We start from the raw sequence: 17,774 nt of genomic DNA, 5'->3' as shown, positions 1-17,774 counted from the left end.
TGCTTCTGCTGCTTTTGTCAAATATTAACTGACCACATTGGCATGGGTTTGTTTCTGGGCTCTCTATTCTGTTCCATTGGCTTATGTGTCTGTTCTTATGCCAGTGCCAGACTGTTTTGATTACAGTGGCTTTACAACAAAGGTAGAATGCCATATGCATCAGGTTTTGTGATCCCTCCTGCTTTGTCTACTTCTTCCAAATTGCTGAGGCGATTTGGGGTAGTTTATGGTTCCCTATAAATTTTTGAAATGTTTGTTCTATATCTGTGAAATATGTCACTGGTACTTTAATAGGTATTGCATTCAATCTATAAATGGTTTTGGGTAATATGGACATTTTGATGATGTCAATACTTCTGATCCATGAACACGGTATATATTTCCATTTGTATGTGTCTTCCTTAATTTCTTTTTCCAGTGTTGTGTAGTTTTCTGAGTACAGGTTTTTTTCCTCCTTGGTTAACTTTACTCCTAAGTTCTTTTTTTTCTTGTTGCTATAGGAAATGGGATCCCCCCCCCCTGATTTCTTATTCTGATACTGCATTGTTGATGTATAAAAGTACTTTCAATTTCTGAATATGATCTTTGTATCCTGCTGTTTTGCTTAATTAACTTATTAGGTCGAGTAGTTTTTTGGTGGTGCTTATAGGGTTTTCTATGTACACTATCATGTCATCTGTAAACAATGACAGCTTTACTTCCTCCTTTCTAATTGAATGCTTTTTTCTTTTTTTTTGTTTGATTGGTGTGGCTAGAACTTCCTATAATATGTTGAATAGAACTGGTGAAAGCATACACCCTTGTCTTGTTCTTGATCTTAGTGGGAAATCGTTTAGTTTTTGCCTGTTGAGTATGATGCTGGCTGTAGATTTTCATATGTGGCCCTTATTATGTTGAGGTATGCTCTCTCTAGTCCCACTTTGCTGAGTGTTTTTATCATAAATGGATTATGTACCTTATGAAATGCTTTTTCTGCATATTAATATTATCATGTGATTTTGTCTTTATTCTTGTTTATGTAATGTATTACGTTTATTGACTTGCAAGTATTGTACCATCCTTGCATCCCTGGGATGAATCCCACTTTATCATGGTGTATGATCTTTTTAATGTGTTGCTGGATGAGGTTTGGCAATATTTTGTTGAGGATTTTAACATCTATGTCCATGTGTGATATTGGTCTGTAGTTTTCTCTGTTTTGTCTTTATTTGGTTTGGGGACTAGGATGATGCTGACCTCAGAAAAAGAGTTTGGGAGTCTTCCCTATTCTTGGATTTTTTAGAATAGTCTGAGAAGGATAGGGGTTAGCTCTTCCTTACATGTTTGGTAAAATTCTCCTGTGGAACTGTCTGTCCAGGGCTGTTGTATGATGGAAGTTTTTGATTACTGCTTCAATTCTACTAGCAATTATCAGCCTGTTCAGGCTTTCTGCTTCCTTTTCATTCAGTTTTGGAAGAATATATTTTTCTAGAAATTTGTCCATTTCACCCAGGTTTTCAAATTTCTTGGCGTATAGTTGTTTGTATTAATTTCTTACAATCCTTTGTATTTCTTTGGTTCAGTTGTAATTTTTCTCTTTTTTTCCCTTGATTTTATTTATTTGGGTCTCTCTCTTTTCTTCTCGATGAGTCTGGTAAATGTTTGCCTGTTTTGTTTTTATCTTTTCAAAGAACCAGATACTTTGAACAGTTCTTTTAGTCTTTATGTCATTCAGTTCTGCTCTGATCCTGATTATTTCCTTCCTTATACTGGTGTTGGGCTTTATTTGTTGTTCCTACAGTTTTTGTAGTGTTAGGTTGTATATTTGAAATATTTCTATCTTTTTTATGTAGGCCTGTGTTGGTATGAAATTGCTTAGGACTGCCTTCGCTGTGTCCCATAGGTTTTGGGCTGTTTTGTGTTCATTTTCACTCATTTCCAGAGACTTTTTGATTTCTTTCTTAATTTCATTACTAGCCTCTCATTGTTTAATAGCATGGTATTTAGTTTTCATGACTTTGAATGGTTTTGATTTTTTTTATTGAAGTTGATTTCTAGTTTCAAGCCATTGTGATCCAAGAAAATATATGGTTTCAATTGTCTTGAATTTGTTAAGGTTTGTTTTGTCTCCTATCATGTGGTCTATCTTTGAAAATGTTCCATGTGCATTTGGAAAGAATGTGTATTTTTGCTTCTTTAGGATGAAAGTTTCCATATATAGCAGTTAAGTCTATTTGATCTAGTTCATCATTCAGTGACACAATATCTTCCTTGATATTTTGTTTGGAAGATCTATCCATTGTCAACAGTAAGCAAAACACCCATTTTTTAATTAGAAAAAAATTTTATTACAAATCATAAGCATGTAATTCTATAACAACAATATCATACTCAAGCATACCACATGTCATTTTAGGTGAATTGTTCAAATAAATTATTATATCCATATTAATACCCTACATATCACACTTACGCAGGTGTTACTTCTGCTGGACCTTGTATACATCCCCATGTACCCATTGTCCAGCTTTAATAATTTTCAACACTTGCCAATGTTGGAAAATCTATTCTTGGACCCTCTACCCTGTTCACTTTATTTTATTTTATTTTATTTTTTGATTTAATCTTTATTGTATTTTTTCCATTACCATTTAGCTCCCTTATACCAACCTCCCCCCAGCAATCATCACACTGTTGTCCATGAATCCTTTTTCCTTTTTGCTCAATCCCTCTAACCCTAACCTCCACTCCCCTGGTAGCTGTCATGTGTTCTCCATCTATGAGCCTATTTCTGTTTTGCTTATTAGTTTAGTTTGTTGATTATATTCCACATATGAGTAAAATAATATGGTATTTTTCTTTCTCTAGCTGCCTTATTTCACTTAGCATAATGTTCTCCAGGTCCACCCATACTGTTGCAAAGGGTAAAATTTTCTTTTTTATGGCTGAGAAGTATTCTATTGTGTAAATGTCCCATAGTTTTTTAGCCACTCATCTGTCAATGGACACTTAAGCTGTTTCCATGTCTTAACAAATGTAAATAATGCTGCAGTGAACATAGGGGTGCTTCTTTTCTTTCAAATTAGTGTTTTGGGTTCCTTTGGATATATTCACAGAAGTGGGACTGCTGGGTTGAAGGGCGGATCCATTTTAATTTTGGAGGGTAACTCCTACCCCATTCACTTAAAAAAATATTTGCTGGAGTAAAGCAGATTTCAGATATCATATCCGTTTCATTCATAAATGCTTCTAAATAATCTCTAATTGTTAAGAATATTTTTTCTTTTCTTTCACTGTAAAACTATAATGCCAATATTATCATAACCTAACAAAATGAATAATTTCTCATTATCATCTAACACTCTAGTCTATACTCAAATTTCCCAGAAAAATACCTTTTTACAGAAAATTTGTTTGAATCAAGGGTCAAATAAGGCTCATTCTTTGCATTTGGTTTACACATTTCCTAAGTCTCTTTTTTTTTGCAATGAAAAACTTTATTCTTTGTGCTTTATGTGCTTTAACTTATGTGCTTTAAAAGTGAAGGTAGTTTTATAAAAGGCTTTACTTTCCTGCAGTATCATTAGCTTTATTTTAATCTAGCAGACTTCCAAAGTTTTAAGTGCTCTTGAGGCATGTAACACATTGATTATTTATTAGCCTAGTGCTTCTATTAGTGAGGTTAGAATTAAACAGTCATTTTGAATATAACTGCATTCTATCCTGTTTACTGATGCAACTATCAAACTACGGATACAGTTGCATATTAGATTTGTGCATAAAATGTACCTATTACAATAAAAATTATAAATCTATAGTATAGATTGCAATGGTGCTATGATTAGATATGTAGAAACTAGGTTTGGTAATAAATATATGCATTAGGTATTATTTTAGAAATTCCTTCAGGTAATTTATTTCAAGTGGTAGTAGTGGAGAAGGAATATGAGTGTTTTCTGGGAGCAAGTTCTCTTGACCAATAAAGACAGAGATAAAACCCAAGGCTTTGGGGTATTCTTCTATTTCTACCATTTTCTACATTTTGAAATTTCTCCTTTAGAGCTCTGATCAAAAAGGTGGAGTAGGTGAAAGCTGAGCTTGCCATCTCCCATGACCACATCAAAATTAAAACTAAATTGTTGAACAATCAACCTGGAGGACCATCTGAAGACTAGCTGAACAAAAGTCCTATATAAAACTAATGATGTAGAAGCAAAGTTGACCCTGGTAGGCATTAAATAGCCTGGTGCCCCACCTAGGTTTGGTAGTTAAAAATAAGGAGGAGTATCTCAGCTGCATAGGTTTCCCTGAGCAGTGACAGGGCCCAGCCCCACCCTGGGGTCCCCAGCTCAGAGCACAGTGCTGGAAAGAGTAGCCCCCATGACATATGGCTATGAAAACCAGTGGGGATTCTGTCTGTCCAGAAGAGATGGAAGGTTGCTGGAAATCCTGGTGTCCTGTTAAAGGGCCTTCATACAGACATGCTTACTCACATGCACTCATCTTGGGCTTCAATGAAGCCCAAGTTACTTGGGAGTTACTGGAGACATACAATAAGAAACTGAATTGTGTGGCTTCAGGGCAAATACTGGAGAAACAGTTGCCATTGTTCCTGTGTTGAGCCCTTTGCCAACAAAACTGGCAGGTAAGCACAATCTTTCCTGTGTTGAGCACTCCCAGCATGACCAAATATGAATCTGCATTAATTGGCCCTATGAACTCCACTAACTTCACCCCAATGAATCCATGGGGCCCTGCCCCACCCATATCGTGCAATCCTTCAGGCTCCTTCAGCAACAGGAATCTGGCCTTAGCTTGTGATGCAGTATTTGTTGAAAAACTCTCAAATGTCCATGGTCCCAGGTGGGTGGTGGCTGGCTTTGTTGTACCCTATCCCTTTTGCTCAGTGGCTACAGGCACAGTAATGGTGCTAAATCTGAGTCTGCATTAACCAGGTGAATACCACTTGCCCCACACTGGTGACTACCTGAGATCCTGCTTCATCCCAATCTCATACCACCCGAGGCTCCTCATGAGCAGCCAGCAGGTGACAGCAGGTGACCTGCACCTTTCAATGACTGCCCCAGGCCAGTACTAGTAACAGCCAGCCTCAGTTACCAGTATGGTCTTTCCCACATGCCTCCAGGTCTATCACACAGAGCTACCAAATGAAGATAGCTCTGTAAATCTTCAGAGCCAGTCACAGGTAGTAGCCAACATTGGCCTGCACTGCACAACACACCAAATGGCAGGCTTGAGATGACAAAATAACACCACCTGATTAGTTACACAAGGTGCATTCCCAAAGGGTGGTCTTGGCAGGCACCAGAGCCCACATGGGAAAATCCAGTTTTGTGTGGTGTTTGCCCACACAGCAGCTTGTATCCTGTGGTCATGGCCAATCCTCACTTAGTCATCCTAAGCATCAATCTCACACACTGATATGCCAGGAGTAATCAGTGCTCAACTACAACAAGAAGGTAAACACAACCAGCCACAGAAGGGTACATACAACCAACACAAGGGACATGGGTGGAGCACCCAGCTCAGGTGATCATGAAGCCATTTAGGGGCTTTGGGCCCCTAAAAACACTTAACTACATAAGCCCAGCCTGACAAGATTGGGAGTCATAGCAGATCTACCTAGTGCATAGAAACAAACAGAGAGAGGCAGCCAAAATGAGGAGAAATATGTCACAAATAAAAGAAAAGGAGGAGGAGAAGGAAACAAGATGGCTGCCCTTTAGGATTTGTTAGAAAGAAGACACAATTGCAACTGCTGCACTGCTGCAAGTCTGCAGGATGAGAACAGGATTTACTCATGATATTGCTTTCAAGCCACTGCCAAAGTTAATAGTTACATTTTCTTCAGTAAGAAGTGGTGGATTTGGAAGTGGCAAGGTGGTGGAGTAGTGAGTGGAAGCCACACTAACCTACTCTGGAGACCAATCTGGAATTACAACTAAACTGTGGAAAAATCACCCAGAACAAACAACTGAACGATAGTGAAAGAGAATCATTATAACCTCAGACAGACAGAATAACTAGCTTTAGCACAACCTGTCTGGTAAGGAGTGTAGTGGAGATTCAAGAGGGCTGGATGGGTGACCACAAGTGGTAGCACTGGAGAAATAATTAAGTGGCAGGTTAGACTTCCCTGAGAAGAATGGGGCCTAAATCCCAATCTTGGATCCCCAGCCTATAACACCAGAGCCCCAAAAGTACACAGATAACAACTAGTAGCGAAAAGTGGCAGGGTTGCTCTCTGATGGAGATGGATGGCTAGAGATGCAAAGAGCTATTTAAAGGGCCAACACACCAATTTTAGTTTGTTATCACTTACCTGGGATTCGAGCAAAGGCAGGAGCAGAACGGGCTGGAGACACCTGAGGAGAGACTGGGGATGGAAGCTTTGGGGAGAATGCAGAGAGAGTAGCCACAGGAAACCCAGTGCTGAGTCATCCCCCAAACCATGGCAGCCATCAGGCACAGGCAGACCACTCCCCTCCAAGTGGCAGCAGCTGATGGGAAACAACAGCCCCAGCCCCAAGAAAGACTCTGTCCTGGCTCTGTGGTGCTTAAACCTGACTGCTGAACACATAGAGGCTAGATTAATAACTAAAGGAGACAGCCACAGATATAAATCCCTGGTAAAGGCAGGGCAGGGTGGACTAGAGACACTTGAGGAGAGTCTGGAGATGGAGGCTTGGGGGTGAGAACTGAGAGGGTGGCTGGTGGGACCCCGGCACTGAGTCATTGCCTATACTGCAGCAGCCAAATCTGCTCAGGAAGACCACACCCCTCTGAGCAGCAGCAACCTGAGGGGAAACGATAGCCCCAACCCCAGGAGGATTTCTGCCTCACCCTATGGGACTTAAGCCTGACAGAATACTGAGTGCAAAGTGACTAATTAACAACTGAAGGAGACAACTGTACACAGCAAGCTCTGGCAGTCTCAGAGCAGGCTGCCTAAGGTCAGATGGGGTCAACATCTGACACCACCAGAGGCAGATCCAAAAAGAAAAAAACAGTGGTAAATACTAGAGGCTACAGAGACAAAATCCACTGTAGTCTTCTCCATGATTAGTGATATTTTCTTTCCTGTATAGCTTTTTAACTTGCATTTCTTGTCCAGCAAGTTGATGTATATTAAGTCACTAGAATTTATATTATAGTTTATTTCTCTCCTTTCTTGTAAAAGTCTTAGTCTCTTTATACTCTTATTAATACTGGTTCATTTGCTGTTGATACTGAAGTTGTGGTGGGAAATATTCTTGTGGATGTGGGTGTGTTCCCTGTATTTTGTAGTTTTCTTCTGGCAGCACCTGCACAACAGCATACAAGATGTGACAGGCAGAGTGACCCTTGTTCAACCAGCAGGAGGGAAGGACTCACCAAAGAATGACCCAACAACAACCAAAACCAAAATACACCCAGAGAGCCAACATAAATGGCATCCCAAGAACAGCGAGTTCAGGAGATGAAGAAGACTGCACCACTGAATCTCACAGGTCTTCTACCATAGAAGTTCACATGACAAACTCAGAGGGTCAGAACAGGTCAATTTAAGAAGCAGAGCCTAACATGAAGTGTCTCATAAACATTGGAAAGACAAAGAAACAAACCCTAGAGGCATAGGTAGACACACTGTGCCTCCTCACACAACCAAAATAAGGACAACAAAAATTCAGAAATGAAAAAACAACCAGTACTGACAGAAAATTGAACTATATGGAAGTCCGACAACTAAGGAGTTAGAGTAGACACATTCATCCAGACCATTAGGAGGGGTGGAGTCAGGCAGCCAGGCAGAGAGAACTTGGGGCAAAGAGGTGGCTGGCAGACCCTGGGCGCATAAGATGACTGTGGGTAGATCCAGCAAGGTGGTGGATTGTGGAGGGGCACAGCACACAAGGCAGCTGGCAAACTGGGTGGTTCCACATTGATGAACAGATAAACCAGGCGAAACTGGGGAACAAGACAGACTGCACAACCCAGGGTCCCAGTGCAGGGAAATAAAGCCTCAAAACCCCGATTGAAAACACCTGTGGGGGTTAAGGTGAGGGAGAGACTCTCAGCCTCACAAGAGAGTTTGTTGGAGAGATCTAAAGGGTCCTACAACATACACACACCCACCACATGGGAGCCAGCACCAGAAGGGCCAAGTTAGCTTGGGGGAAGCAGCAGAAGTGATTGATGTCTGGCAGAGAGCAAGGCAAGGGCCAGAGAGTGGGGTTCGCTCTTGGAACCCGCCCCCACATACAGGGTCACAGCACAATGACTGGGTTGACCCACCTGGGAAAACACGTAAGGCTCTACCTCTCACTACATAACAGACATGTCAAGACAAAAAAAAATGGCCCAATGAAAAAATAGATCAAAACTCCAGAAAAAATACAACTAAGCAATGAACAGATAAACAACCTATCAGATGCACAGTTCAAAGCACTGGTGATCAGGATGCTCACAGAATTGGCTGAATTTTGTCACAAATTAAATGAAAAATTGAAGGCTACACTAAGTGAAATAAAGGAAAATGTACAGAGAACCAGTAGTGATGGGAAGGAAACTGGGACTCAAATCAATGGAGTGGACCAGAAGGAAGAAAGAAACATCCAATCAGAAAAGAATGAAGAAATAGGGAGAATTGAAAGGAGAATTTTCAAAAAGAATTGAAAAAAAAATGAGGAGAGGCTTAGGAACCTCCAGGACATCTTTAAATGTTCCAACATCTGAATTATAGGGGTACCAGAAGGAGAAGAGGAAGAGCAACAAGTGGAAAAGTTATTTGAACAAATAATAAAGGAGAACTTCCCCATTCTGGCAAAGGAAATAGACTTCCAGGAAGTCCAGGAAGCTCAGAGAGTCTCAAAGAAGTTTGACCCAAGGAGGAACACACCAAGACACATAATTACATTAACCAAGATTAAAATGAGAGAGAGAATCCTAGAAGCAGCAAGAGATAAGGAGGCAGTTACCTACAAAGGGATTCCCATCAGGCTGTCAGCTGATTTCTCAAAAGAGATCTTGCAGGCAAGAAGGGGCTGGAAAGAAGTATTCCAAGTCATGAAAGGCAAGGACCTACATCCAAGATTTCTCTATCCAGCAAAGCTTTCATTTAGAATGGAAGGGCAGATAAAGTGCTTCTCAGATAAGGTCAAGTTAAAGGAGTTCATCATCACCAAGCCCTTATTTTATGAAATGTTAAAGGGACTTACCTAAGAAAAAGAAGATAAAAAATATGAACAGTAAAATGACAACAAAATCACAACTATTAACAACCACACCTAAAACAAAAACAAAAAAACAATCTAAGCAAACAACTAGAACAGGAAGAGAACCACAGAAATGGAGATCATGTGGAGGGTTAGCAACAGGGGAGTGGGAGGAGGAGAGGGGGGAAAGGTGCAGAGAATAAGTAGCATAAATGGTAGGTAGAAAAAAGACAGGGGGGGCAAGAATAGTATGGAAAATGTAGAACCTAAAGAACTTATAAGTATGACACATGGACATGAAATAGAGGGGGGAATGTGGGTGGGGGGGGGGGCATGCAGGGTGGAGGGGAGTGAAGGGGGGAAAATGAGACAACAGTAATAGCATAATTAATAAAGTGTATTTTTTAAAAAGAAACAAACCCCAAATGAAAGGAAAGGGGGAAACCTCAGAAAGAATGCTATATGAAACAGAGGCAAGTCAACTATCAGATATTGAGTTCAAAGCAATGGTTATAAGAAAGTTCAGTGAGATCACTGAGAATTGGCAAAAACTATAGGGAAACTATGATGAACTTTCTGCAAACTATATCGACATAAAAAAGGAAATAGAAACTATCATCAAGGACCAAGAGGAAATAAAGAATAAATTCCTGAATTGAAGAACACAATAGAAATAATCAAAAGCAGGGTAGATGAAGCAGAGGATTAGATCAGTGAGCTGAAAGACAAGGTAGAAAAAAAAATACCCAGAAAGAGCAAGAAAAGGAAAAGAGACTCAGAAAGGCAGGACAACATGAAACATAATAATATCTGTGTAAAAGGGACAGAAGAAGAGGAAAGAGGAGGAGGTGGAGGAGGAGGAGGAGAAGAGAAGGGGAAGGGGAAGGAGAAGAACAGCAGCAGCAGCAGCAAGGGATAGAAAACCTGTTTGAAAAAGTAATGATGGAAAACTTCCCTAACGTGATGAGAGAAAAAGTCACACAAATCCAGGAAGCACAGAAGGTCCCACCAAGAGAAACCCAAAGAGGCCCACTCCAAGGCACATCATAATTAAAATGGCAAAATTTCAAGACAAGAGAGAATCTTAAAGGCAGCAAAGGAGAAACAGGAAGTAACATACAAGGGAGCCCCGATAAGATTAGCAGCTGATTTAGCAATGGAAACACCCAGAGCCAGAACAGAATGGCAAGAAATATTTCAGTTAATGAAAGGCAAAGGCCTACAACCAAGACTACTCTAGCCAGCAAGGCTCTCTTTTAAAATGGAAGGTGAAATAAGGAGTTTCTCACATAAAAAAAGGCTCAAAGAATACACCTCCACCAAACTAGTACTGGAAAATATGTTAAAGAGACTGCATTATGAAAAGGAAAAAAGAGAGAGAGAGAGAGAGAGAGAGAGAGGGAGGGAGACAGGGAGGGAGGAACACAGCTGTGAAGGAAGTAAAATGGCAATGAATATGTACCTATCAATAATAACCTTAAATGTAAATGGATTAAATGCTCCAATCAAAAGATATAGATTAGCTGAATGGATAAGAAATCATGACCCACACATATGTTGCCTACAAAAGACTCACCACAAAACAAAAGACCTACACAGACTGAAAGTTAAAGGTTGGAAAAAAATAATCTTAGCAAATGGACAGGAAAGAAAAGATAGGATAGCAATAATCATATCAGACAAAATAGACTTCCAAACAGAGCCCATACAAAGAGATCCAAAAGGACATTTCATAATATTCAAGGGAAGAATCCATCAAGAAGACATAAACATTATAAACATATATGCACCCAACATAGGAGCACCCAAATATACAAGGAAAATCTTGGAGGACTTCAAGAAAGATATTGACAGCAACAAAGTTACAGTAAGGGATTTTAACACTCATCTGTCAACAATGGATAGATCTTTCAGAGAAGATATCAACAGGGATATCATGGGACTGAATAACGCTCTAGATCAAAGGGAATAACCTTTCATACCAAAGAAGCAAAATACACATTCCTTTCAAATGCGCATGGAACATTTTGAAAGATAGGCCACATGATAGGACACAAAATCCACAAATTCAATAAAATTGAATAGCAAGCATTTTCTCTGACCACAAGGGACTGAAACTAGAAACGAACCTCCAGGAAAAAACTCAAGAACACTGAAAGTCATTGAGATTGAATAGCATGCTATTGAACAATGAATGGCTCAAAAATGAGATCAAGGAGGAAATCAAAAAGTTTCTGGAAACAAATGAAAATGAACCCACAACAATCCAAAACTCATGGGACACAGTGAAGGCAGTCCTAGAGGGAAGTTCAGAGTGATAGAGGCCTAACTAAAAGAGATAGAAACATTTCAAATAAACAACCTAACCCTATGCCTACAAGTACTTGAGAAACAACAACAAAACAGCCCAGAGCAAGTAAAAAGAAGGAAATAACCAAGATTAGAGCAGAATTAACTACATAGAGACTAAAAGCACAATTCCAAAGCTCAATAAATCTAGAGTCTGTTTCTTTGAAAAGATAAACAAAATCGACTTTAAGTAGACTCATCAAGAAAGAGAGAGAGAGGATGCAAATAAACATAATAGGAATGAAAGAGGAGAAATTACAACTGATACCACAGAAATACAAAGGATTATAGGAAACTATTATGAAGGACTATATGCCAAAATATTTGAAAACCTAGGTGAAATGGACAAATTTCTAGAAAAATATAATTTTCCAAAACTTAATGGAGAAGCAGCAGAAACCCTGAACAGACAAGTAATAGCTGACAAAATTGAAGCATTAATCAAAAATCTCCCAACACACAAAAGCCCTGGACCAGTGAGTTTCACAGGAGAATTTTACAAAGCATTTAAGGAAGAGGTAACCCCTATATTTCACAGACTATTCTAAACAACCCTAGAAGACGAAAGACTCCCAAACTCTTTTTATGAAGCCAGCATCATCCTAAACCCAAAACCAGATAGAAACACAACAAAGAAAGGAAACTTCAAGCCAATATCACTGATGAACATAGATGCTAAAATACTCAACAAAATATTGGTAAACCACCTACAGCAATACATGAAAAAGATCATACACCATGATTAAGTGGGATTCATCCCAATGATGCTAGGAAGGCATGGTATTCACAAATCAATAAATGTAATACATCGCATAAAAAACAAAACAAAAATCACATGACAATATTAATAGATGCAGAAAAAGCATTTGATAAGTTACAGCACTCATTATTATGATGAAAACACTCAGCAAAGTGGGAACAGAGGGAGTATTCCTCAACATAATAAAGGCCATATATGAGAGACCTACAGCCAACATCATACACAATGGGCAAAAACTAAAACCTTTTCCACTAAGATCAAGAACAAGACAAAGTTGTACACTTTCACTACTTCTATTCAATATAGTATTGGAAGTTTTAGCCACAGGAATCAAACAAGAAAAGGAAATAAAAGGCATCCGAATCAGAAAGGAGGAAACAAATCTGTCATTGTTTGCAGATGACATGATAGTGTACATAGAAAATCCTATAGACTACACCAAAAAGCAGCTCAACCTAATAAATGAATTGGGCAAAACATGGGGATACAAAGTCTATATTCAGAAATCAAAGGCACTTCTGTATATCAACAATGAAATATCAGAAACAGAAATCAGGGAACAAATCTCATTTCTTATAGCAACAAGAAAAATAAAATACCTAGCAATAAACCTAACCAAGGAGGTAAAAGACCTATGCTCAGAAAACTACACAAGATTGAAGAATGAAATCAACTCTGAAGAATGAATATGTTTCCACAAGTGGAAACATATATCATGTTCATGGATCAGAAGTATTAACATCATCATAATGTCCATTTACCCAAAGCCATTTATAGATTCAATGCAATACCTATTAAAGTACCAGTGACATATTTCACAGATATAGAACAAACACTTCAAAAATTTATATGGAACCATAAATGATAGTGAATAGCTCCAGAAATTTTGAGAAAGAAGAGCAAAGTAGGAGGGATCACAGCACTGGACATCAAACTATATTACAAGTCCACTGTAATGAAAACAGCTTGGTACTGGCATAAGAACAGACAGATAGAACAATGGAACAGAATAGAGGGCCCAGAAATAAACCCAAGTCTCTATGGTCAATTAATAGTTTACAAAGGGGGAAGAAGCATAACATGGAGTAAAAATAGCCTCTTCAACAAATGGTGTTGGGAGATCTGGACAAGCTACATACAAAAAAATGAAACTTGACCACCAACCTACACCATACACCAAAATAAATTTAAGATGGATAAAAGACTTAAATACAAGTTGTGACACCACAAAAGTCCATCTGGAGAACATAGGCAAGAAAATCTAAGATATTCCATGTAGCAATACTTTCACTCATATGTCCCCTAAAGCAAGGGAGATGAAAGAAAGAATAAACAAATGGGATCTCATCAAAATAAAAAGCTTCTGCACAGCTAAAGAAAAGAACATTAAAATAAAAAGAGAACAACCATATGGGAAAACATATTTGCCAATGATACCTCAGACAAGGGGTTGATATACAAAATATATAAAGAATGCACATGACTCCATTCTAGGAAGACAAAAAACCCAATTAAAAAATGGGCAAAGGACTTGAACAGACACTTCCCTAAGGAGGATATACAAAGTGTCTAGAGACATATGAAAATATGTTCAGCATCACTAGTCATCAGAGAGATGCTTATGAAAAGCACAGTCATATACCATTTCACCCAGGTCAGAATGGCCATCATAAACAAATCAACAAACAAGTGTTGGGCAGTATGCAGAGAAAAGGGAACCCTATTGCACTGTTGGTGGGGTTGAAGATGGGTGCAGCCACTGTGGAAAACAGTATGGAATTCCCTGAGAAAACTAAAAATGGAATTGCCTTTTTATCCACCAATTCCACTGCTAGGTTATATCCTGAGAGCACTGAAACACCAATCCAAAAGAACCTATGCACCCCAATATTCATAGCAGCACAATTTACAATAGCCAAGTGCTGGAAGGAACCTAAGTGCCATCCATAAATGAATGGATCAAACAACTATGGTACATTTACACAATGGAATACACCACAGCAGAAAGAAAGAAGGAGTTCCTACCCTTTGCAACAGCATGGATGGAACTGGAGAGCATTATGTTAAGTGAAATAAAACAGGAGGTAAAAGACAGATACCATATGATCTCACCTTTAAGTGGCACCTAATCAACAAAACAAAGAAGCAAACAAAATTTAACCAGAGACATTGAAATTAAGGTCAAATGAACAGTAACCAGAAGGTAGATGGGAAGGGATAATGGGGGGAAAAGGGTGAAGGGTTTTCAGGAACAACTATAAGGGACACATGGACAAAACCAAGGGGAAATGGAATCAGGGCAGGGAGGTGGGGATGGCTGGGGTAGGGGGAGGAGGTGGAGAGAAAAGGCAGACAATTGTACTTGAATGACAATAAAATTCAAGAAATGGAAAAAAAATACCTAGGGCTCTGGACATGTGATTCAGTGGGTTGGAGTATCATTCCATGTACTGAAAGGTTGCCAGTTCAATTCCTGGTTAGGACACACATGCCTAGTTTGTGGGTTCAATCCCTGGTTGGCGTACATATGAGAGGCAACAGATTGATGTTTCTTTCTAATCTCTCTCTCTCTCTCTCTCTCTCTCCTCTCTCCTCTCTCTCTCTTTCTTTCTCTCCCTTCCTCTTTCTCTAAAAATCAATGGAAACATGTCTGAGTGAAGTTTAAAAAAATACATAGAAATAAATTTAACCAAATAGGTAAAAGACCTATACTCTGAAAATTATAAGACATTGAAGTAATAAATTGAAGAATATACAAATAAATGGAAGAGTATGTCATGCTCATGGTTAGGAAGAATTAATATTATTAAAATGTTCATACTCCCCAAGGCATGAATATATATATATATATTTTTTTTTTCACTCAATGGCATGCCTATGAAAATATCAATGGCACATTTCACAGAGCTAGAACAAATAATCCTAAAATTTATATGGAACTACAAATGATCCAGAAAGCACAAAATTGGAGGTATCATGCTACCTGATATCAAACTTTACCACAAGGCTATAGTCATCAAAACATCATGATACAGGCATAAAAACAGACACATAGATCAGTGCAACAGAATAGAGAGCCCAGAAATAAACCCACACCTATATAGTCAATTAATATATAACCAAAGATACAATGGAGTAAAGACAGTTTATTCAATAAATGGTGTTGGGGAAACTGGATAGATACCTAAAAATTAAATTAGACTCCTTTTTGTACAATACCAAGAATAAACTCAAAATGGATTAATGACTTAAATATAAGACATAAAACCATAAAACTCCTGAAAGAAAACATAGGTAATAAACTCTCCAATATTGCTCTTAGTAATATTTTTTGTGGATATGTCTCTCTGGGCAAGGAAATAAAAGAGAAAATAAGCAAATGGGACTACATCAAACTAAAGAGTTTTTGCACAGCAAAGGAAGCCATCAATCAAACAAAAGGACAACCTATTGATTGGGACAAGGTATTTGCCAATGATACATCTGATAAGGGGTTAATATCCAAAACTTATTAAGCCATACAACTTAACCCCCCTAAAGCAAACAATCCAATTGAAAAATAATCAGAGATCCTGAATAGACATTTTCCAAAGAGAACAAAGATGGCCAATAGACATAATAAAAGTTGCTCAAGTTCATTAATTATCAACAAAATGTAAACTAAAATCATAAATAAATATAACTTCACACCTGTCAGGATGGCTATGATTAATTAATCAATAGGCAACAAGTATTAACAAGGATACATAGAAAAGAGAACCCTCATGCATTGTTGGTAGGATTGCAAGTTGGTGTAGCCATTATGGAAAACAGTATAAAGTTTCCTCAAAAAGTGAAAAAGAGTAGTACCATATGACACAGCAATTCCACTTCTGGGTATTTATCCAAAGAAATGCAAAACACTAATTAGAAAAGGCATGTGCACCTCTACATTTAATGCAGCATTATATATAATAGTTGAGATATGGAAGCCATCTAAAGTACCCATAAATGGATGAATAAAGAAGAAGTGGAGCATATATACAATGGGCTGGCCATAATAAAGAATGTAATGTTAACATTTGCAAGAAAACAGATGGCCCTATAGGGTGTTCTGCTAAGTGAAACAACTCAGGCAGAGAAAGGCAGGTACCATATGATTTTACTTATATGTGGAATCTAAAGAATAAAAATGAACACACGAAACAGATATAGACTAAAAGATTCAGAGAACAAATTGAGGGTTGCCAGATTAGAAGGTGTTGGAGGAGCTGGGTGAAAAATGTGAAGGAACTAAGAAGTACAGATTGGTAGTTACAAAATAGTCATGAGGGTGAAAAGTACAGCACAAGGGTTATAGTCAATATTGTAATATTTATGTATGGTTCCAGGTGGGTATTAGACTTATTGGGGGACCACTTTATAAATTATATAAACATCTAACCATTATGTTGTACATTTTAAACTAATATAAAATAATGTTGAATGTCTACTCTAATTAAAAATAAAAAATATTTCTTATTTGGTACTACAATCAGGCCTTCTGTCTCTGATGCCTCCTCATACTCACATTATAAACTAGATCTCATTTTATTCTTATGGTATCATTTAGAGGTAGTAGCTCCATTTTGTGAATGTGATAACTCAAATTCAAAGGTTTGGTGAGTTGCTCAAGATCACTGAACACTAAAATCCATGCTTTTGCCAGTCCTCATACTGTTCTCAGGCTTATTTTTGGTACTGGGTTAGTTAAGGGAAGTCAAATCAACACCAAAGTTATAAAACATTTTTAAATGGATCAATACCTGCTCCATGGAATCCTCCACAGATATACAGCTTTCCATCCACTGTTCCTGCATTGGTAGAATTGGTTCGAAGAGAGAGCAGGGAACTTGGCATAGGTGGGCCTTCTCTCCAGAAGTCCCCATCAGGGTTATAGATCTCCACCACATCCAGGCACTTTCTAATCTGGCCCTTGTCTTGACCTATGCAGCCAATTCCACCTACAGAGAATGATAAGAACAGACACTTCATTGTAGATAGCCTCCTTACTGCTATGGTTTGTATCAGATGTTTCTAGGCCTTTCGACCTTTCTCTTTGTTGCCTGGTGCTACTCCTAAGCAATAGTGATGTCTACTAGATACTCCATAACCAAATTTAATGTCACTTCTATTCACAATATTCCATCTGCTTGTTCTTATGCATGATGCTGATTCCACTGCAGGCTTTATATTCTATATAATATCCAACACTGGTTGACACAATGAGTACCCCCTTTAGAATAAGAACTCCAGGTTTAAATATGAGGGTAACTTGACTTTGACATCTGCCTTCCTGTTGATAATTCACAATGATTTCACTGATCTTGTTAGCTAGAGATGTGTCCTTTCCATTCCTCATCATTACAAGCCTGTCTTTTCCTCTCTTCTTGAGTTGCGTAAGTTTTCCCCATTAGGAAAGGACAATTCTTTGGTAAATTTAAGGTTTGAGG

General features: G+C 38.4%; 1 protein-coding gene across 1 annotated transcript in view; it reads right to left on the bottom strand.

The window, feature by feature from the left end:
* KBTBD12 (kelch repeat and BTB domain containing 12) overlaps positions 1-17,774 on the bottom strand; it is a 60,398-nt gene that overhangs the window by 8,218 nt on the left and 34,406 nt on the right. The window contains 1 exon segment of the mRNA XM_028524502.2: positions 17,088-17,285. Within this exon segment, the coding sequence (XP_028380303.1) occupies positions 17,088-17,285 (198 nt within the window).

The sequence above is a fragment of the Phyllostomus discolor genome, chromosome 9 (assembly GCF_004126475.2).
Source record: "Phyllostomus discolor isolate MPI-MPIP mPhyDis1 chromosome 9, mPhyDis1.pri.v3, whole genome shotgun sequence".
NCBI lineage: Eukaryota > Metazoa > Chordata > Mammalia > Chiroptera > Phyllostomidae > Phyllostomus > Phyllostomus discolor.
Note: the sequence above shows the minus strand (reverse complement) of the source record. Positions and strands in the feature narration are given on the sequence as shown.